This window comes from Vanrija albida (assembly GCF_041260175.1).
Source record: "Vanrija albida strain AlHP1 chromosome Unknown contig_2, whole genome shotgun sequence".
Taxonomy (NCBI): domain Eukaryota; kingdom Fungi; phylum Basidiomycota; class Tremellomycetes; order Trichosporonales; family Trichosporonaceae; genus Vanrija; species Vanrija albida.
In genome coordinates this window covers 3,770,129-3,789,809 of record NW_027191421.1, presented here as the reverse complement: position 1 = coordinate 3,789,809, position 19,681 = coordinate 3,770,129, and the positions used below count along the sequence as shown (strand labels likewise).

The 19,681-nt window shown below is 64.2% G+C and overlaps 7 protein-coding genes across 7 annotated transcripts; 5 read left to right on the top strand and 2 right to left on the bottom strand.

Moving 5' to 3' along the window:
* Positions 1–69: 69 nt before the first annotated feature.
* Positions 70–2,970, bottom strand: Q8F55_003197 (uncharacterized protein; the record flags this gene model as incomplete). The annotated part of the gene is made up of 1 exon (XM_069351745.1): positions 70–2,970. The coding sequence occupies one exon, from the start codon at positions 2,968–2,970 to the stop codon at positions 70–72; it is 2,901 nt and encodes a 966-aa protein (XP_069212131.1).
* A 623-nt stretch (positions 2,971–3,593) lies between these two features.
* On the bottom strand, positions 3,594–4,468 carry Q8F55_003196 (uncharacterized protein; the record flags this gene model as incomplete). Its single annotated transcript, XM_069351744.1, has 2 exons — positions 3,594–4,108; positions 4,144–4,468. 2 exons carry the CDS (start codon positions 4,466–4,468, stop codon positions 3,594–3,596), a joined length of 840 nt encoding a protein of 279 aa, XP_069212130.1.
* A 1,179-nt stretch (positions 4,469–5,647) lies between these two features.
* Q8F55_003195 (uncharacterized protein) lies at positions 5,648–7,171 on the top strand (the record flags this gene model as incomplete). Its single annotated transcript, XM_069351743.1, has 2 exons — positions 5,648–5,925; positions 6,211–7,171. 2 exons carry the CDS (start codon positions 5,648–5,650, stop codon positions 7,169–7,171), a joined length of 1,239 nt encoding a protein of 412 aa, XP_069212129.1.
* Positions 7,172–8,199: 1,028 nt separating this feature from the next.
* Positions 8,200–10,787, top strand: Q8F55_003194 (uncharacterized protein; the record flags this gene model as incomplete). The annotated part of the gene is made up of 3 exons (XM_069351742.1): positions 8,200–9,914; positions 10,017–10,344; positions 10,380–10,787. The coding sequence occupies 3 exons, from the start codon at positions 8,200–8,202 to the stop codon at positions 10,785–10,787; spliced, it is 2,451 nt and encodes an 816-aa protein (XP_069212128.1).
* Positions 10,788–12,438: 1,651 nt separating this feature from the next.
* Positions 12,439–14,266, top strand: Q8F55_003193 (uncharacterized protein; the record flags this gene model as incomplete). The annotated part of the gene is made up of 6 exons (XM_069351741.1): positions 12,439–12,566; positions 12,620–12,783; positions 12,831–13,507; positions 13,543–13,775; positions 13,811–13,987; positions 14,023–14,266. The coding sequence occupies 6 exons, from the start codon at positions 12,439–12,441 to the stop codon at positions 14,264–14,266; spliced, it is 1,623 nt and encodes a 540-aa protein (XP_069212127.1).
* Positions 14,267–14,873: 607 nt separating this feature from the next.
* Positions 14,874–16,316, top strand: Q8F55_003192 (uncharacterized protein; the record flags this gene model as incomplete). Its single annotated transcript, XM_069351740.1, has 5 exons — positions 14,874–15,263; positions 15,305–15,343; positions 15,386–15,529; positions 15,568–16,165; positions 16,213–16,316. The coding sequence occupies 5 exons, from the start codon at positions 14,874–14,876 to the stop codon at positions 16,314–16,316; spliced, it is 1,275 nt and encodes a 424-aa protein (XP_069212126.1).
* A 2,079-nt stretch (positions 16,317–18,395) lies between these two features.
* SENP8 (SUMO1 sentrin specific peptidase 8) lies at positions 18,396–19,643 on the top strand (the record flags this gene model as incomplete). Its single annotated transcript, XM_069351739.1, has 1 exon — positions 18,396–19,643. One exon carries the CDS (start codon positions 18,396–18,398, stop codon positions 19,641–19,643), a length of 1,248 nt encoding a protein of 415 aa, XP_069212125.1.
* Between the last annotated feature and the right edge of the window lie 38 nt (positions 19,644–19,681).

Below are 19,681 nucleotides of genomic sequence, written 5' to 3'. Positions count from 1 at the left end.
GGTGCAGAGTCTGGTACGGTGTGGCATTGTGTTCGTACAGTTACATTTTTCTATCGCGCTTCTCTCTCGCTACACCCGGAAGGTGACGCCAAACTCGGTGGGCTCAGGCTTGAGGCGGTACTGGGGCAGAGGTCCCTCTCCGCACGACGCGGTGCCGATGCCGTGGTGCGCGTGGTCGATGTTGACCCAGACGTGGTCGTCGACCTCGAGGTCCGAGCTGTGGGTCGCGGCCTCGAGCGCCTCGCTCGTCCAGCGGCGGACGGTGAGGCCGAAAGGCTTGGCGGCGTTCTCGATCTCCAAGGCGCCAACACGCGCCCAGCGGACGTCGGTGCGGTGCCCGTTCTCCTGCGGGAAGACGTAGGGCGTCTGCAGGTCGTCGACCGACGCCTCGAACGCGTCGAGGCGCGCGGCCTCCCGCGAGTCGGGGTACGCCTCGCCCGGGCCGTAGCCGACGTACTGCACCTTGTCCGTGCTCTTCGGCAGGCCGAGGCGCACGCCCAGGCGCGGGAGGAAGAGGTCGCCCCACTCGCCCGTGGGCTTGACGCTCACGCTGAGGGAGAGTGCCTCCCCGTCCGAAGTGTACGTGTACACCGTCTCCAGGGCGCGGTTGTAGACCCACGCCGCGGCGCGCGTGCGGACCACGAGCGACGAGGACGTCGCCTCAACCGCGTCGACGCGGTGCTTGAGCTTGTCAAAGTTGGCCTCCTTCCACTCGTTGGCGAGGATGCGCTTGGTCACCTCGTCTGGCCCGCGGTCGTTGTCCGTCGTGGCGCGCCAGATGTCGAGGCGCGGCGAGACGACCGACACGCTGCCGATGCTGAGGAGGGCGCCGCGCTTGTCGAAGACGGCGGGGCCGAGGTGGATCTTGTCGCCCGCCACCTCGGGCGCGACGGTGCCGGCCGCCTTGGGCTTGGCCTGGGCCGGCGCGACGAACTGGCCCCAGGCGACGACGCGGTCCGCGCCCGGCTGGATGGCCTGCGCCCACGCCACGTCGTCGCGCGCGCTCGCCGTCACGGTCGTGGCCGTCTCGTGCGCCGAGGCCGGGGTGGCCAGCTTGAGCGTCACGCTCTCGCCCGCCTTGAGGACCGGCACGTCGAGGGCGACGGCCGTCGCCTCGACCGACTCGCCGAACACCTTGCGCTCGGCCGTCCACTCGAGGTGCGCAGTGTCGCCAAAGTCGAGCGTGTTGGTAATCGTCACCTCGTCCTTGCTGACGACCACCTTGATCGGCGAGATGACCTTCTTGAACTCGATGAGGCCGGGGCTCGGCTTGCGGTCGGGGAAGAGCATGCCGTCGGCAATAAAGTTGCCGTCGTGGATCTCCTCGCCAAAGTCGCCGCCGTAGGCCCAGTACTCGCGCCCGTTGGCCGCAGTCTTCTTGAAGCAGTGGTCGATCCACTCCCAGATGAAGCCGCCCTGGCAGCGCGGGTACTTCTCAAACAGGTCCTGGTACTCCTTGATACCGCCGGGGCCGTTGCCCATCGAGTGCACGTACTCGCACAGCACGAACGGCAGGTTGCGGCGGCGCGCGTCGAGCGCCGCGTCCTCGAGCGGCGGCTCGGCGTACCGGCCAATCTCGTCGACCTCGGCGTGCGTCGCGTACATGCGCGAGTACATGTCGGTGTAGGAGCTGGCGCGGTCGCCCTCGTAGTGGATCGCGCGCGAGGGGTCGCGCTTCCGGATCCACTCGGACATGAGGCGCAGGTTGTCGCCCTTACCGGCCTCGTTGCCGAGCGACCAGATGACAATCGACGGGTGGTTCTTGTCGCGCTCAACCATGCGCTCGGCGCGGTTGAGCAGCGCGTCCGTGTACATTGGCGAGCCGGACGGGTTGTCGACCCACTGGTTCCACTCGAACCCGTGCGTCTCGTAGTCGCACTCGTCGACGACCCACAGGCCGTACTCGTCGCACAGGGAGAGGAAGTGCGGGTGCGGCGGGTAGTGGCTCGTGCGGACGGCGTTGACGTTGTGCTGCTTCATGAGGAGCACGTCCTGGAGCATGATCTCGGGCGTGACGGCGCGGCCGTGGTCGGGGTGGAACTCGTGCCGGTTGACACCGCGGAAGAGGACGCGGCGGCCGTTGACCTTGATCAGGCCGTCGCTGTAGGTGACGGTGCGGAAGCCGATACGCAGGGGGATGGTCTCGCCGTCGGTGCGCAGCTCGGCGTCGTAGAGAGTCGGCGTCTCGGCCGTCCACGGAGACACGGGGGTAGTGACCTCCTCGCCGGTGGCCACGTCGATGCCGAGCGCGGGGACGACAACACGGCCGGCGGGGCTCGACTCGACCTTGAGCGTGCCCTTGCCGCTCTTGTGGTCGTAGTTGGCGTGGACAAAGTAGTCGTCGACGCTCGCCTTGGGGCGGTGGAGGAGGGTCACGTCGCGGAAGATGCCCGGCATCCACCACTGGTCCTGGTCCTCGAGGTAGGTCGCAGCCGACCACTGCACGACGCGGACCGCGACCGTGTTGGCGCCGGCGCGGAGCGCGGCGGTCGCGTCAAACTCGACGGGGAGGCGCGAGCCGGTCGACGTGCCGAGGTACTTGCCGTTGAGCCAGACCTTGGCCCACGAGTCGACGCCGTCGAAGCGGAGGAGCGTCTTGCCGTCCTCAATCTTCCAGTCGCTCGGCAGCTCGAACGTGTAGCGGTAGTCGCCGGTCGGGTTCTCGTCGGGCACGCGCGGCGGGTCGATGGGGAGGGGGTAGCGGATGTTGACGTACGCCTGGCGGCCGTACTTGCCGTCGCCGTGGAGGACCCAGTGCGACGGCACGGGGAGCGTGTCAAAGTCGGCCTCGCTGCTCTTGTCGGCGGCGAATCCCTCGTCGTGGGTGAGCGGGCTCGGGCTCCAGCGGAACTTCCAGTCGGCGTTGAGCGACAGGCGCTGGGCGGTCGACTTGGGCACCCACGACCTCGGGGCCGCCGCGTTGATCTGGGGGACGGGGTTCTCGTGCTCGCCTGGGTGGAAGGACACCATGGTGCGGTGCTGCGGCGGGGGCGGGGGGCTGAATACGAGGTTTAGGTTGAGCGTTGGGATGTGTCGCTGCATTTAAAGAGGGGAGGAGTCGAGTGAGACACGAGATGTCGGTGCTACTTAGTTAACCGGAGTGGCCGGACCGAACTTGGCCCGATTGGCGTTCCCGACAGGAAATTCCCGTTCGTGGCTGGCCACATTCCCGTCCGCCCAGGCAAAGAGTGCAAAACATGCACGTGGTGGTGAGGGTTCCGGCGGCTGCGAGGAGCACGAGCAGGTGCATGGCCAGAGGGGGGAGTGGCGGGGGGAGAGACAGAAAGCACGTCGACCAGGGGTGCGGATTCGGTCCTGAGCCGAAAGGCTGCGGGGGGGAGAAAAGTCGGCGTGGGGCCCTCCTTGGCGAGAAAAGTTGGCACTGCCGGTGCGTGAGCTGCCTGCTGGTGCGACTGCGGCTGAGCTCGCCGAGGCGGAGACGGCGCCGATATCGGGGTTGCAAGCACGAGCATACAGGGCACGCGCATGGAGCCGACCGTAGCCGCGTCGGCACACCCCCGCCTCCCCCGCTCCCCGCGGTCCACCCCCGCCTACTACCCCGCCGCTCTCACTGCCGCTACCAATGCATATGCCTACAACGTAGTGTACCCGCCGTCCACGACCACGTCGCTGCCGGTCATGAATCCCCACCCGCCCTGCTGGTCGCTCACGAGGAGCGCAACAAACTTGCCGAGATCCGCCGCGCTGGCAAACTTGCCGACCGGGGTGCGGTACGTCCACTCCTTGGACCACTCTGCGAGCTTGGGGTCGCCCGAGCTGACCATGTCGGTCGCGACGTAGCCCGGGCTGATGGTGTTGACCGTAATACCGAGGTGGGCCCACTCCTCTGCCAGGCTCTTGGCGAGCATCGTCACGGCCGCCTTGGACGCGTTGTAGGCCACCTGCCGCTGCGGGCTCATGGCGACCAGGCCAGAGATGGACGAGACGATGAGGATCTGCTTGCCGAGCTTCTTGTTAATGCTCTTGATGTCGACCTGCGACGCGTCGGGCTCGACGCCGATAGGCAAGTCGAGCCAGGAGCGGGCCAGCGCCCGCGAGAGGTAGTAGGGCCCGTACGTGTTGACCTCGAAGAGGCGCTTGAAGTCGTCTAGTCGTCAGCGTGGCCACCGCGCCAGCACTCACCATCAGTCATGGCGTGCGCGTCCTTCCACAGCGCGACGCCAGCGTTCGCGACCGCAATGTCGACCTTGCGCCCGAACGCGGCCTCGACATCGCCCACGAGCCGGTCCACGTCCTTCGAGTCGCTCGCCTCCGACTTGAAGGCCTTGGCCGTGATGCCGAACTCGTCTTCCAGCGCCTTTGCGACGTCGGAGCAGTCCTTGGACGTGTACGTCAGCGCGAGCGTCGCGCCGGCCTCGGCCAGCGCCCGCGCGATCGCGTACCCGATCCCGCGGCCGCCGCCGGTGATGAGTATGAGCTTGGCCGAGTAGTCGAGCGTGATGGGCATGGTGGGGGTAGTGGGTAGACGGCATGCCGAGCCGGTGCGTCTTATAGGGGGGCTGAGACGTCGCATGCGCCGGCCGGAAGGCGAGCGGAGCGCTCCCCGCTCCGGCTGCCTCGGCGGTTTGTTAGGGCCCCGGCGGTACCTCATCCGACCCGCCCAAGCTCCACTCGACGCGTCCCATGCGGGTCGGCGTGTCTTCATGCCGACTGTGAGCGAGACTGGAGCCCCAACTGCGGCTTGGGAGGTGGTGAGGGGGGCTTAAGGAGGTGGGTGGTAGACACAACAGCGATGGGCGCATCAGGCTGGAGATTGAGAAGAGATTTAGAAACTGACACAGATCCTAATCTCGGCTCAAACGGGCTACGGATTTTGTAATGCACCATTGTAATGACCACGTGACGAATGACCTCCACCGGTAATGTCCACCCCCCTCCTCGTCCTCGCCTCGTTCTCCTTCTCTCTTCAGTAGGCAAGTACGCTAGCTGTTGGGAAGGACAGTCGCGAGCAACATCGTTCAGCCAAGTAAGTCCTCCTGCAGCTTGAACCTCGCCACATGTGACATTCGCTGATATCTCAACACATTGTCAAACGCCCTCATCACAGCCGGTGCCAACCTCGACGTCCGCAAGGAAGGTATGAAGAAGACCACCATCAACAAGGACCTTCTCACGAAGGCTGCTGACTCCGACCTCACGTCTGACGTTTTCCGCTGACTTGGCCGCTTTCCACTGACTCCCGTCGTTGTGTTGACGCTTTCGCCGAGGACATCCTTCCTTCTGACGCTTTTCGCTGACTCTGTCCTTACACCTGACGCTTTCACTGACCCCAGCCGTATTCAAGGCTAATGCTGCGGTTGGGGTGAGAGAGGCTATAAGCATTCCCCAGGCGGACCAACGGTGGACGGGGAATCCACAAAGACAGCGAGCCTTGGCCGAGCGGGGCCTGCCCCGCTCTCCATACCTCGGACATTTGGCAGCTGCGAGCCTCGGTCGGCTCAGCCCCTTCCGAGGCCCAGCACCCTGCAAACCTCCTAAACATCCGACCGGGCGTGGCCCGCCTACACCGGGCCGACTACGAGCGAGCGGGGGCCACGGCCGCTGGTGTTGGCCGATGCAGCTGCAGCCGCGGGGTACTTAAGGACTGGACGCTCTCCCCTCCTAGCTCCTCAACCAAAAGCCCACAATGTGCCAGAACCACGGAACCCCCAACGGCGCGGCGAACGGCACGGCCAACGGCGCCGCGGCCCCCACGTTCTACGAGGAGCAGTACGACCCCACCAAGATCCTCAAGCACGCCGAGTTCAAGGTCCTCCAGCAGGGCGACGCCGCGCTCGACGACCCCAAGGCCAACATCGCGAGCGCGTACACGCCCGAGCATGAGGTTCTTATGATCAACAAGCCCGTGCCGGTCGCGCGCAAGGGCGAGGCGATCGTGCACGTCAAGGCTACGGGTATTTGTGGGTGAGTTTGGGTTGGGTGGGGTGGATGCGGGGTAGTGAGGCCCCGAGTTGGATCCCACGCTGTGCTCGGCAGTGCAACCTGGCAGAGTGGTGCTCGGCAGCTTAACCTGCCCGCGGCGCAACCGGGCCCGAGGCCCAGGGCTTGCATGTGGCTCACCACCGTTGCGGAGCTCAAGACGCGCCCACGGTACGAAGCGGTAGATGTCGGCCCGCGAGCAAGCTGCATGAAAGGCCGCGGCCCCCACGCCTACTCCTCTCTCGTCGCCCTCGCTGACACCCGCCCCAGCTCCGACGTCCACTTCTGGAAGCACGGCCACATCGGCCCCATGGTGGTGACCGACGTCAACGGCGCCGGCCACGAGTCTGCCGGCGAGGTCATCGCCGTCGGCGAGGGCGTTACCAACGTCGCCGTCGGCGACCGCGTCGCGATCGAGGCCGGCGTCCCCTGCGGCCAGGCAGACTGCTACTACTGCCGCGTGGGGCGGTACAACGCGTGCCCTCGCGTCGTCTTCTTCAGCACGCCGCCCTACCACGGCACGCTGACGCGCTACCACGCGCACCCTGCCGCGTGGCTGCACAAGCTGCCCGACAACGTCAGCTACGAGGAGGGCAGCGTGTGCGAGCCGCTGGCCGTCGCGCTGGCCGGCATCGACCGCGCCGGCCTCAAGCTTGGCGACGAGGTGCTCATCTGCGGCGCTGGCCCGATCGGCCTCGTCTCGCTGCTGGCTGCGCGCGCGGCCGGCGCCGCGCCCATCGTCATCACCGACCTCTTCCAGTCCCGCCTCGACTTTGCCAAGAAGCTCGTGCCCAACGTGCGCACCGTCAAGATCGAGCGCGGCTGGACGCCCGAGGAGACGGCCGAGAAGATCAAGGCGGCGGCCGCGAGCCCCGGCGGCGCTGGCGTCAACGAGGGCGGCCTCCGCCTCGCGCTCGAGTGCACCGGCGTCGAGAGCTCGATCCGCACCGCCATCCACAGCATGCGCTTCGGCGGCAAGGTCTTCGTCATCGGCGTCGGCGGTGACGAGCAGAGCTACCCCTTCGGCCTGGTCGGCGCCCGCGAAATCGACCTCCAGTACCAGTACCGCTATGCCGAGCAGTACCCCAAGGCCATCCGCCTCGTGTCTGAGGGCCTCGTCGACCTCAAGCCGCTCGTCACGCACCGCTTCCCGCTCAACAAGGCCGTCGAGGCGTTCCAGGTGGCTGCCGACCCAACACAGGGCGCTATCAAGGTGCAGATCCAGGACTAGAGGGTTGAGGTAGCGGACATTTGCATGTAGTTTGGTTGGGCGCGGGTTGGAGTGCACAATGGCGACTGACTCTGACCCGCACGATTGGAAAACGTCCACGAGACGCTGTCGTGATACGCCTCTGCCGACGCATCGGCAGCACGGGTGACCACCGACCACCGCTCAACGGCACGGCGACTTTGCCAAGACGCCGACTCTGCAGCCTCGCACCAGCCTGCCGATGGCGACACCCATGCCCAGAGGTGACGTCGTTGCGCAGCCAGAAACGCAGGAGCACGCACAGCGGGAGATCGCCGAGGCCGCTGCCCTCGGCTTGTCGTCCAATGATGCTCGGTCTGTCCTGCGCCGAGAGGATGCGCTGCTAAAAGCGTATCAGAGGCGGAGGGGGAGATTGCGTGCTCGTACCTCGCCGCCGCCGCCGCCACCAACAACACGTCGTTTCCTGCAACCTGTTTCACTTTGTCCAGTCAACGAACGGCCACCACGAGTAAATGAGCCAGGCACTGACCTGCCCGTCGCTGGCGCTGGGCTGACCTGGCGAGGACACCTGACCCGCTGAACCTGACTTGCCGGCGGCTCCTTCGTGGGCATGTGTCCGGGGGTAGCCGACCCCGTCTGCACCCCGTCTGCACCCCGTCTGCACCCCGGCTGCACCCCGGCAAGACCCTCAGCATGCACACACATGGGCACAGAACCGACCAGCCACAGCCGCAGCCGCAGCCGCACCCACATCGCAGTCGGCATGGCGTGCGACCACGGGCCGAGTTGACATTGTCCAGCTCGTGGCGCCGCTCGCATCTATTCCTGTCGCCGAGCAGTCGTCCACTCGTCCAGAGCTGTAGCAGTAGGACATTGCGTGCTGAGCACCGCTCGACATCGTGCTCGTGTCGCTAGTCCTAGGCACATTGCACCATTGCGGGCAGCTGTGTCGATGAGATCGGTGGCAGCTGTGTCGTCGAGAAAAGTCGAGAGACGAGGCCTTAAGATACCGGCCATGAGGAGAGACGGCCGCACAAACACACACGGCCATGTCGTTCAACGACCAGACGTCCGGGGGCGACACGCTCACCAACCGCGCGGCCGGGACGAACGTCTACGCGGCGGCGTACCACACCGAGCTGGACCACCCGGTCAACATCCTCACCGATAAGCCGCGCCAGCAGTCCGACACCGACTCGGACAAGGACGTCGACCCGGACAAAGCGGACCGCGTCGCCGGCTCGCCTGACCTCGACAGGGACCCCAAGGAAACGGTCATCGACGAGATCCTCGAGGTCACGCCCGACCAGGCGTTCAAGTACAATGTCGACGGGGACCAGAGCCCGTTCCCCGAAGTGGCGGCCTGCGTGCCCGTCACCGACGACCCGACGACACTGGTCAACACGTTCCGCATGTGGTTCCTCCTCACCGTCTTCGTCATCCTCTTCGCCGGCGTCAACCAGTTCTTCAGCCTCCGCTACCCGTCCCTCACGATCGGCTACGTCGTCGCCCAGCTGCTCGTCTTCCCCATCGGCAAGGCGTGGGGCCTGTGGCTCCCCTCGTGGCGCATCGGTCTCGGGCGCGCGAGCTTCAACCTCAACCCGGGCAAGTTCACAGTCAAGGAGCACGCGACCATCGTCATCTGCGTGTCGCTCACCGCGTCCACCGCGTACGGCATGGGCGCGCTCGTGTCCATCTGGTCGCCCGTGTTCTGGAACCAGGGGCACTGGTCGACCTGGTTCGGCTTCCTCTTCCTCCTCACCTCGCAGATGCTGGGCTTTGGGCTCGTCGGGCTGGCGCGCCGCTGGATCGTGTACCCCGCCGCGCTTATCTGGCCGCAGGTGCTCTCGTCCTGTGTGCTCTTTCGGGCCCTGCATGAGGAGAAGGACACGGGGAGCGCAAACGGCTGGACGATTAGCAGATACCGCTTCTTCGCGTACGGGACCGCCCTGTCCTTCGCGTGGTTCTGGCTGCCAGACTACCTCTTCACGGCGCTCTCGAGCTTTGCCTTCCTCACGTGGATCATGCCCAACAACCAGAAGGTCAACGCCATCTTCGGGATGAACTCGGGCCTAGGGCTCCTGCCCATCTCGTTCGACTGGACAGTCATAACGTATGCCGGCCAGCCGCTCACCACCCCCTTCTACATCACGGCAAACTGCTTTGCCGTCGTTGTCATCTTCTACCTCTTCCTGTCACCCATCCTCTACTACAAGAACGTGTGGTTCTCCGGCTACCTCCCGCTCCTGTCATCGACGACGTTTGACAACACGGGCAAGGCGTACAACGTCTCGCGCGTGCTCGTGCACGGCGGCATCGACTTTAACGCCACAGCATACGAGGAGTACTCCCCCATGTACATCAGCATGTCGTACTCGCTCTCCTACGCGCTCTCATTCGCCGCCGTGACCTCGGTTATCGTCTACACATTCCTCTGGAACGGCAAGGACATTTGGGCGAGGCTCAAGAACTCGCGCGCCGGCGGCGAGGACATCCACAAGCGCCTCATGAACGAGTACAAGGAGGTCCCCGACTGGTGGTACGGCATCTTCACCGCTATCATCCTCGGCCTGGGTATCTTGACGATCCGCTACTGGCCTACCGAACTGCCCGTGTGGGGCTTCCTCGTTTTCTGCTTCGGCATGTGCCTTCTCCTCATCGTCCCGGAGGGCCTCCTCGAGGGCACCACCAACCAGCGCGTCTTCCTCAACATCGTAGCAGAGCTCATTGCCGGGTATCTATGGCCTGGAAAGCCAATCGCAAAGTGAGTTGTATGATGTGGGGAGCAACAGGATAAGCTGACCGAGGGAACTCACCAACAACCTTTACCCTCCCTGCCACACTCCTCCGACGTCGCCTCACTCAGCCTCATGGTCAAGACATACGCTCACAACAGCGTCAAGCACGGGCTTGACTTTGCCGCAGACTTGAAGCTGGGACAGTACATGAAGATCCCGCCACGCCTCCTCTTCTGGGCGCAGATCTATGCCTCGCTCCTCGCAACCGCCACCCAAGTCGGCGTGCTCCGCTGGATGTTTGGCAACATCAAGAACTTGTGCTCTCCTACAAACCCCGACCGGTTCACCTGTGCCGGCTCCAAGGTCGTGTACAACGCCTCACTGATCTGGGGCACCATCGGCCCGCAGCGCATGTTCCAGCCCGGACAGACGTACCACAACCTGCTCTACTTCTTCGTGCGTGCCTCATACGTGGCGTGGCTGACCTCCAGCTCATCGGCCCCGTCGTCACGGTCATCGTCTACCTCCTGTACCGCCGCTACCCCAACTCGTGGCTCAAGTACGTCAACCCGCCCATCTTCTTCAACGCGGCGGGCAACATCCCCCCTGCCAACACGACGCAGTACAGCCTCTGGTTCATCGTCGGCTTCCTGTTCAACTTCCTCATGCGCAAGCGCGCCTTTGCCTGGTGGAAGCGCTACAACTACCTCATGCAGGCCGCGCTCGACTCGGGCGTGGCCCTCGCGACCATCATCATTTTCTTCGCCCTCTCCTACACCAACACGCATCTCAACTGGTGGGGCAACAGCGTCGGCAAGAACACGATGGACGCGAAGGGGACCCCGGCGTTCACTGTGCCGAAGGGCGGCCACTTTGGCAGGGGAGTTGGCGAGTTCTAGTCCGTATGAGTGATGTGACCCTGCCGCGCGGCGTTGTCGAAGGAGTCACACGGCGTTGGCAGCCAAGCATCTGTCCAGACACTTGTTAGCCGCGGCAGTGCATGTCCGATACCGGTGCATGTGGTCGCCCATGTGGCCGCCGGGGATGCAGCGAGGATGGTTGAGATGCCGAGTGGATGATCCCTAGCCTCCGCAGAGTCGGCCCAAGTCCGTTCGGCAGTTCGGTCCGGGGCTGCCTGGCCCCTGGCGATATATGTATCGCCCAGAGCGCCCATGCGCCTCTTCTTCGCCATCAGTCGCCCTCTGCTGGCAAACGATGCTCTTGTGTGTCTCCACACTGCATCGCTCATGCTGCGGAGGAGGCGACGGCGTACAGCAATGGTGAGTGATAACAGTTGTCCGAGTCGGAACGCCCGGCCTGACATCCTCCAGCACTGCCCACCCAGGCCACCCATCAGCCTGGCTGGCGCTCCCCGCGTGAATGGTGAAGCGCCCCCCCCCCCACTTGGCTACTCACCAATCACCACTGACCGAGTCGACACCGAGACAGAGCTGCTGCACGCACGCACTCTGTCCGTGCATACCCTTGACACCCCCACCCGGCAAAGCGTTCACGAAAGCCGGAGCTAAGCCCGGCTCTGTTGGCCTGCGGCGTGCCAAGTGCGGGCGGAGCGGAACTGTTCCAACGGCAACGGGCATCCTGTCGAGCTGGGCACTCTCGGCACGCTGGGCACGGCGGTTTCAACGAGGAGTCGTTGGGGAGCGGGTTCTGACAGCACTGCCTACCGACCTGACGCGGGCTACTCGTGCAGCCCTCGTCCTGAAGCGAGCTTGTGCTGAGCACTACACCTCAAGACCACAATACGCATGCCCAAGATGCTGCGAGCTTCGCAGTGACTGCCTGCCCAACCCCCAAAGAGTGGGTTTGGGTCAGGGGCAGGGGCATTCACGGCGGGTTGGCGGAGCAATACCGCCCGTCCGAAGGTGGCGGCAGGCGGGAGGCGAGGCGGCACTTCCCACGTAACGTCATCCCCTTGTGGCAAACATCAAGCAACGCACCTCAGCTGCCTCGTTACACGGGTCGCGCACCAGTCACCTCAAGCAAGCACCGAGTCACCGCGATACCGCGAGCGCCACCGACATATCGGCTGGCGCGCAACACGAGAGGGAGGCGACTACCCCTGGTGCAAGAGATCGTCATGAGTACCAGCTGAACGGGAATGCGGCTCGTGCACTCGCTCTGCCGCTGCGCTCGAACGGGAATGTCGCCACCCCACCCACCGGCTCTCGCCAACTCCCCCACCCCGCTCCGAGGCCCCGCTCGCCCGGCTCCCCCCTGCGTGCTGCCCCCGTGCCGACCCAGATAGATGCCGAGCCAGCGGGTTTGCACATGGCCCCCGCGCGCGAACGGGAAGAATAAGCCTGCATTGGACACCGAGGGTGCCTTGACCAATTCGACGACGCGTCGAACGGGAAGAATCCCAGCTGATTGCCAAGTAGCGCTGATAGCGAACGGGAACCTGGTGGTTGCTATCGCTGATGCCGAGGAGGTCATGCCAAGCAACGTAGCATCTCCGAGGGATATAAGGAGCGTGGTGACCCCGCAGAGCCCCGCTCAAGCTCTACAGCACACCTTCACCACCCACGCACCATGGGCTCCCCTACCGACAACCACGACGACGCGTACCAGCTCGAGCATGTCGAGGCGCCCGTCACGCTCAAGGCGTACCTCACATGCGCGTTCGGCGCGTTCGGCGGCCTCTTCTTCGGCTACGACATGTGAGCTGCTCCACACGCTGCGTTCCCCCACGGCCTAGCTGACGCCTGCCCAGCGGCTACATGTCCGGTGTCATGGGCATGACCTACGTGATCCAGCTGTACACTGGCAAGCCTGTCCCCGGCCCCAACGCAAGCCAGGCCGAGAAGGACGCGTTTGTGCTGCCCTCGGACATGAAGTCGCTCATCACTGGTATTCTCTCGGCCGGCACCTTCTTCGGTGAGTCTGCGTCGTTGGCGCCGCCTCGGCCCCTGCTCACCTCCCAGGCGCCGTCATTGCTGGCGACCTCGCCGACTACTTTGGCCGCCGGACGACCATCATCGGCGGGTGCCTCATCTTCATCGTCGGTGTCGTCCTCCAGACCGCGTCGCACGGGTGGAAGCTGCTCGTCGCCGGTCGCCTCATCGCAGGCTTCGGCGTGGGCTTTGAATCCGCCATTGTCATTCTCTACCTGTCGGAAATCGCGCCCCGCAAGGTCCGCGGCGCCCTCGTCTCGGGCTACCAGTTCTGCATCACCATCGGCCTCCTCATCGCCTCGTGCGTAAACTACGGCACCCAGAACCGCATGGACACGGGCTCGTACCGCATCCCCATCGCCATCCAGTTCTTCTGGGCCATCATCCTCGGCGGCGGCCTCTTCTTCCTCCCCGAGTCGCCGCGCTTCTTCGTCAAGCGCGGCCGCCTCGACCGCGCCGTCAACTCGCTCGCCCGCATCCGCGGCCAGCCCGAGGACTCGCAGTACATCAAGGACGAGCTCAAGGAGATTGTCGCCAACGCCGAGTACGAGGCCAGCCTCGTCCCCACCGACAGCTACTGGTCGTCGTGGGCCGCGTGCTTCTCTGGCGGCCTGCGCCGCCCCAACTCCAACCTCCGCCTCACCATCCTCGGGACGTCGCTTCAGATGATGCAGCAGCTCACCGGCATCAACTTTATCTTCTACTTTGTAAGTTGCGCAAGCGAGCCCCACTGACAACCCAGGGCACCGTCTTCTTCCAGTCGCTTGGCACCATCTCCAACCCGTTCCTCATCGGCCTCATCACCACCCTCGTCAACGTGTGCTCCACGCCCATCTCCTTCTGGCTCATTGAGCGCTTCGGCCGCCGCCCGCTCCTCATCTATGGCGCCATTGGCATGTTCCTGTGCGAGCTGATCGTCGGCATTGCCGGCACCGTCAAGCCCAACGACCCGACCGTCGCCTCGGCTCAGATTGCGTAGGTCGCCCCCCGCCGTTCACCTCTGATCCCAGCTTCATCTGCATCTACATCTTCTTCTTCGCGTCGACCTGGGGTCCGGGTGCGTGGGTCATCATCGGCGAGATCTTCCCCATCTCGATCCGCTCGCGCGGCGTCGGCCTCTCGACGGCCTCCAACTGGCTCTGGAACTGCATCATCGCCGTCATCACCCCGTACCTCGTCGACAAGGAGTAAGTCGAGTCGCCAGGTCTCCGCTGACGCCCAGCCGCGGCAACCTCGGCTCCAAGGTCTTCTTCCTCTGGGGCGGCACCTGCTTCCTGTGCATCATCTTTGCCTACACTCTCATCTGGGAGACCAAGGGCCTCACGCTCGAGCAGGTCGACCAGATGATGGAGGAGTGTGGCACTGCCCGCCGCTCGGTCGGCTGGAAGCCCTCGACCACGTTTGCCGCCACCTCGCACACTGTGCACGACGACAAGCCCAAGATCGAGCAGCGCGAATCGGTCTAGGTGTGCAGCTGAGGTGAGGTGTGTAGCTGAGGGGAGCTTGGAGTCTTGGGATGTGTTGCAGAGTGTTGTTGTGTTGGGCCGTATGGCAGGCAGGTTATGATATTTGATTTCCAGGTGCAAGTGGCGGGGTTGCCACGACTCGTTGGTTTGCGACCCTCGCAATGCTCAGTAGAAGCAAAGGTGCAGCACGTACTGTATCTATCTTGGATCCACACTGTTGGGCTCGAATGTGGCCCGACGCGACGCACGCCGCCGTTGAGTGTGGCACAAGCTGAATGGGTTTGATTCCGCGCGTGGTTCAACGCGACTGACTTGTCTTCTGTGGTCGTTGCCGTTTGCCACCCGCACTCACACACTTCGTCTTCCTCATCACGCCTACACACTCCTTGACATAAACGCGCTCTTTCCACTTCACCTGTCACCTGCCACACCCTCCATCACTCTCTCAAGAACCTCACAGTCCCTCTCTCGCTCTCCTCTTCTTGCCACCGACACCCCTCTGCCTCACCTTCCACCACTCCCACACCTCCCCTCCTCACGCCCCTCGCCGCCATACAACGCGGACTGGACTCGCGTCGCAGCCACCCTCAGCGGCATCCACGTCGTCATGACAAAGCACCGCCGCGACTCGAGTAGCAGCAGCTCCGGCTCGGGCATCGAGGGCACGGGCAGTAGCCACGCCGAGTCGCCCGCCGCAAAGCGTCTCAAGATTGCCCCGGCAGACGCGCAGGCAGCAACGCCCAGCATGACTGTCGGGATGAAGGGCTCCGCAGGTGAAGAGGAAGAGGAGGACTCGCACACCGACAAGCGCCTCAAGGCTGCACCGCCAACCCCGCAGGCCGAACCCGGCACCATGGCCACGGGCGAGGACGAGGACGCCGACGCCGACATGCACCTTCAGGAGGAGCTGGTAGCGACGCCGAACTCATGGGTGAAGCCGCTGAACATGTGGGCCGCATCGGCCAAGCACATGTTTGACATGTACGCGGCGCCGGAGGTGAGTTACATTTCATTGTCGCCGTCTCTGACACAGCGCAGAGTGAGAACAGGGCAGAGGTTGCCCCCAAGTCCAAGGTCGTGAGAGCTTCCCGTAGAGAAGGCCGCGCTGACGGCAACCAGGACGCACCTCTGACCCGATCTGAACTGACACAGCTCAACAAGGGGAACAGACGCATGGCCAGGGCCCTCGCCGTGGAGCTACAGACCAACGGCCCCCCTCGCAGGCTTCGCGTCCTCTCGAAGCTGGAGACCCTCCCGCCCGACGTAAGCCTAACTCCCCCGCAACACACCACTCACACCAGGTGCTGGCCCGTATCCACATCCTAGCTGACAACACGCGACTTGCCGCCGTGTCGCCGGCGCTCTGCGCCTCCTTGTCCAACCTCCACCCCATGCTGGTCGCCGCCTTCTTCCTCAACCGCTACCGTGACCTCAAGCCCAACCGCGCCCTCTCGCTGGCACTCAAGTATCCGGTCGTGAAAAAGCGCGTGGCGCAGATTATTGCCGCACGCGCGGGTTCGACTGCACTGGGCCCCGTCTCGCTCCCCCCACGCCTGATCCCATCTGACTGCAAGATCAAGGGCGCTGAGCGCAAGATGCTCTTCTTTGTCCTTGAGAACTACAAGATGGCCCAGCCGCTCCAGGGTCTTCTCGAAGCTGCGGTACTGTGCAACGACACCGAGCTCGCCGCCCTGCTCTTCCACACGGGTGTGAAGGTGTCGGTCCGGCACGTCGTCACAGCGATCACGAGGAGCCACGTCCACATGGTAAAGATATTGCTCCAGCACCCCCTGCGCCCACACCGCCGTCACCAAAGCCGCGGCATTGCGCTATGCCCTCGTATACTCTTCGCGGCGGTGTCGCGGCCCGACGTCGCCGGCTACGTTGCCGCAGTCCTCGGTAGGTGTTGTGCTCTAGTACGTCTTGGTTGCTCTGACAGTTTCCAGCTCGCGAGGTGCGCGATCGCCGGCTTCACACCCGCGCTACATTCACCGACCGTGGCAAGTATCGATCGGGCCACATGATTGGGTTCCCTAAGGAGAAGAGGTGAAGGAGAAGAGGTGAGGGCACTGCTCGGTCATGATGGATGTCTGTGGCCTGTAGACTGCACCAGAAGGCAAGTACCTCTGGAGATAGCAACAAACACGATACATTATGCATACACAGTCGCTTGGAAAATCATCGCGTCCGTCAGCTATTGCCTGGAGCTCACCTTGCAAGCTCGCGCCGAATGCGCTTTGAAACCAGGTCAGCTGGCGATTCGCGAGTCGTGTTGAAGGCGAGAGGTCGACTCTGCATCAAGCTGTAGCCAGCCGGCGCTCACGCCACGGCCACTGTCTCTATCCAACGGGGGGTGACACGCGCGCAATCGAGTCACGCCACCCTTGACCCGACTCATCAGGGGTCCTCCCTTCAAAGATGTGTCGAGACGTCGGGGGCGAGATCACAAGGTCATCATCATGGCAGCGGTCACTCAATGGGACGGGCCAAGCAAGAAGAGCCGTAGCCACGCATGTCAACGGGTAGATGCAAGGGGGCCACCGAGCTCGCGGTGCCACTAGACCAAGCTCAACTACACTCGCGCCAACCACCCCGCCAGAGAGAGGCATCCAGAAGAGATCACCGAACAGGCGGCGTTCCATCCAGCAAGGAGACGAGGGAAAAGAGCCGAAGCCACGCATGTCATCGGGTAGTCCCAGAGAAACCCGCCAAACGGTCCCCCAGACACTGCCCTCACTCAACCGGACACAAAACCAGACCTACCTGGTAAAGCTGGGTATTCGCGAGCCATCAAGTATGGGGCTTGCTGTGAAGCCTGTGGGTGCGCACTGTAGGTCAGCCTTTGCTTGCGCAACGGCGGCGGTCTCGTCTGATCCGACGGCGTGTGTTGGGTGTATACGACTCCCACCAGACCACGGACTTCAATTATAACCAGTCCTCAACCATGAGACGCAACAAGAGCTGAAGAGCTAGGCCCAGACGGTCGAAGAGAGGTTCCGCTCCCCTAGGAGGGTTCGAGAGGTCCCCAGGCAGGCAGTAACGCGCCATCATCATGGACGGTGACTCGATGGCCCCTGGTGCACGCCGGCCGCCAGGCAACCACCGAGTTACCGTCCCACTCGGCGGGCTCGACAACACCGACAACAACCTCCCCGCCAGATCAGAGTGTCAGGAGAGGTACATCTGGTCAGAGACCAGCACGGGCAAAGGGGTAGCGTCCCAGCTTTAAAAAGGGAAGGGGAACTACGGAAGCGAGAATGGCGATATGGCGAACGGTGGAAGGGATTTGTCGATAAAAGCGCGGGGCAAACCGAAGCCTCAAAGGGACAGACGGGGCCCACGCAGGCGATCGCAGGACCCACGCCAGCTTTGCCCTCCCTCAAACAAACGGAGACCAAACCTACCTCGTGGAGACGTGTATGCGTGAGTTGTTGAGGGCGAGGGGCGAGAGGGCGAGAGGTCGAGAGGTCGATTGGCGCTGTGGGTGGATGCCGTTGACGTGGATCAAAGGTTGTGTGGATGGGTTGGTGTGAGTGAAGATGAGAGAGAATGGAGAATGGCAGGATGGAGTTGCCGTGCCAGGATTGTTGTTTATGTAGTCCACATTGTCTTGTCCCTCTCGCACCGGCCAAGTCGACCGGCACTCGACCTCGCCGGCGTTTCTCGAATCGCCGTGACTGAGGCGTCACTCGTCGTCGTCACATACACCATGCAGTACAAACAAGGTGCGAGAGCCTTGTGTACTTGTGTGCTCGATGCAGGCTCGGCCGGCAGCGCACACGGCGGCGTGGTCGTCCGCAGTGGGTGGCGAGGTGCACGCGTCACTGTTCGCCGCAACCGGTCCCCCCCGCGCTACTCTCGCCCAACCTCTTGCTGCATCCAACCCGGCCCTCACCGACCGCAGTATCTCCATCCTGGTCTGTGCAGCACCACTGAGATGCAAAGCGAACGCCGCGAGTGCCGCGAGACGACTTACAAGAGGAGAGACCCAGGTGGCGACCACCACTGCGCCGGATTTCACCGGTAAACGACACCACCGGCCTTCGGCTCTTTCCGACGCGACGCGACGCCCAACGACTCGCCCCGCGCCATCTCCCTCTCGACCTCTTCACCTTGCTCCAGCACCACGATGCGCCCTATATCAACAGCCCGCGCCACATCGCTCCTTCACACCCTCAGCAATCCCCGCTCCATGTCCACCACCACGCCAGCGCGGCGCGAGCGTGCCCTCCCCGCCTCGTTCTACCGCGGCGGCACGTCCAAGGCCGTCATTTTCCAGCGGGCCCACCTCCCCCCCGACCAGACGCAGTGGGACCCCATCTTCCTCTCGGCCATCGGCAGCCCCGACCCCAACGGGCGGCAGCTGGACGGCATGGGCGGCGGGCTCTCGTCGCTCTCCAAGGTCGTCGTGCTCGACCGGTCGTCCCACCCACACGCCGACGTGGACTATACCTTTGTCCAGGTGCACGTGAGGGCGCCGGTCGCAGACTACGGGAGCAACTGCGGCAACATGCTCTCTGCTGTCGGGCCCTTCGCGCTCGAGCACGGCCTCGTCGCGCCCCACCCCCTGCCGGGGGGCGAGACCCTCGTGCGCATCCTCAACACGAACACGAACAAGATTGTCCACGCCTCGTTCCCGGTGCACGCTGACGCGCCGGCCGAGCCTGACCTCTCCGGGGAGTTCGCTATCGACGGCGTGGCGGGGACGCACGCGCGCATCACGCTCGACTTTGTCGACCCGTCCGGATCGCGCACGGGCAAGCTGTTCCCCACTGGCCGGGTGGTCGACGAGCTGAGGCTCCCGGGGGGCTCGATACCCGCCACGCTGATGGACTGCGGCAATCCCTGCGTGTACGTGCTTGCCTCGGACCTGGGGCTGGACCCCACCATCCTGCCGCCGGACCTCGAGAACGACAGGGCGATGCTCGAGAAGCTGGCGGCGATCCGCGCCGCCGCCTCCGTCCGCATGGGGCTCGTCCCGAACGTCGAGGCGGCGGCGGGCATGAAGTCCGTGCCGAAGGTGTGCATAATGTCCGCGCCGAGCACGCACACAGTCTTGTCTGGCGCGACGCTCGGCCCCGACTCGGTCGACGTGGTGACGCGGTGCATCTCGGCCGACGACCCGCACCGCGCGCTCCCGATCACGGCGTCGCTCTGCACGGCCGCCGCGGCGCAGGTGCCCGGCACGCTTGTTCACGGGCTCGTGTCTGGCCCGAGAGTGAGCAACGCTGGTATCGTCATCGGCCATGCCAGTGGGACTATCGAGGTCGGCGCCGATGTCGTCCAGCTGGACAGCGGGGAGTGGGTGGTGCCAAAAGCCCGCGTCTTCCGCACAGCGAGGAAGTTGTTTGAAGGCAACGTTTACTACAAAGTATAGGGACGCCTACGATTTGCATTCGTGTGTATCATCGCCCT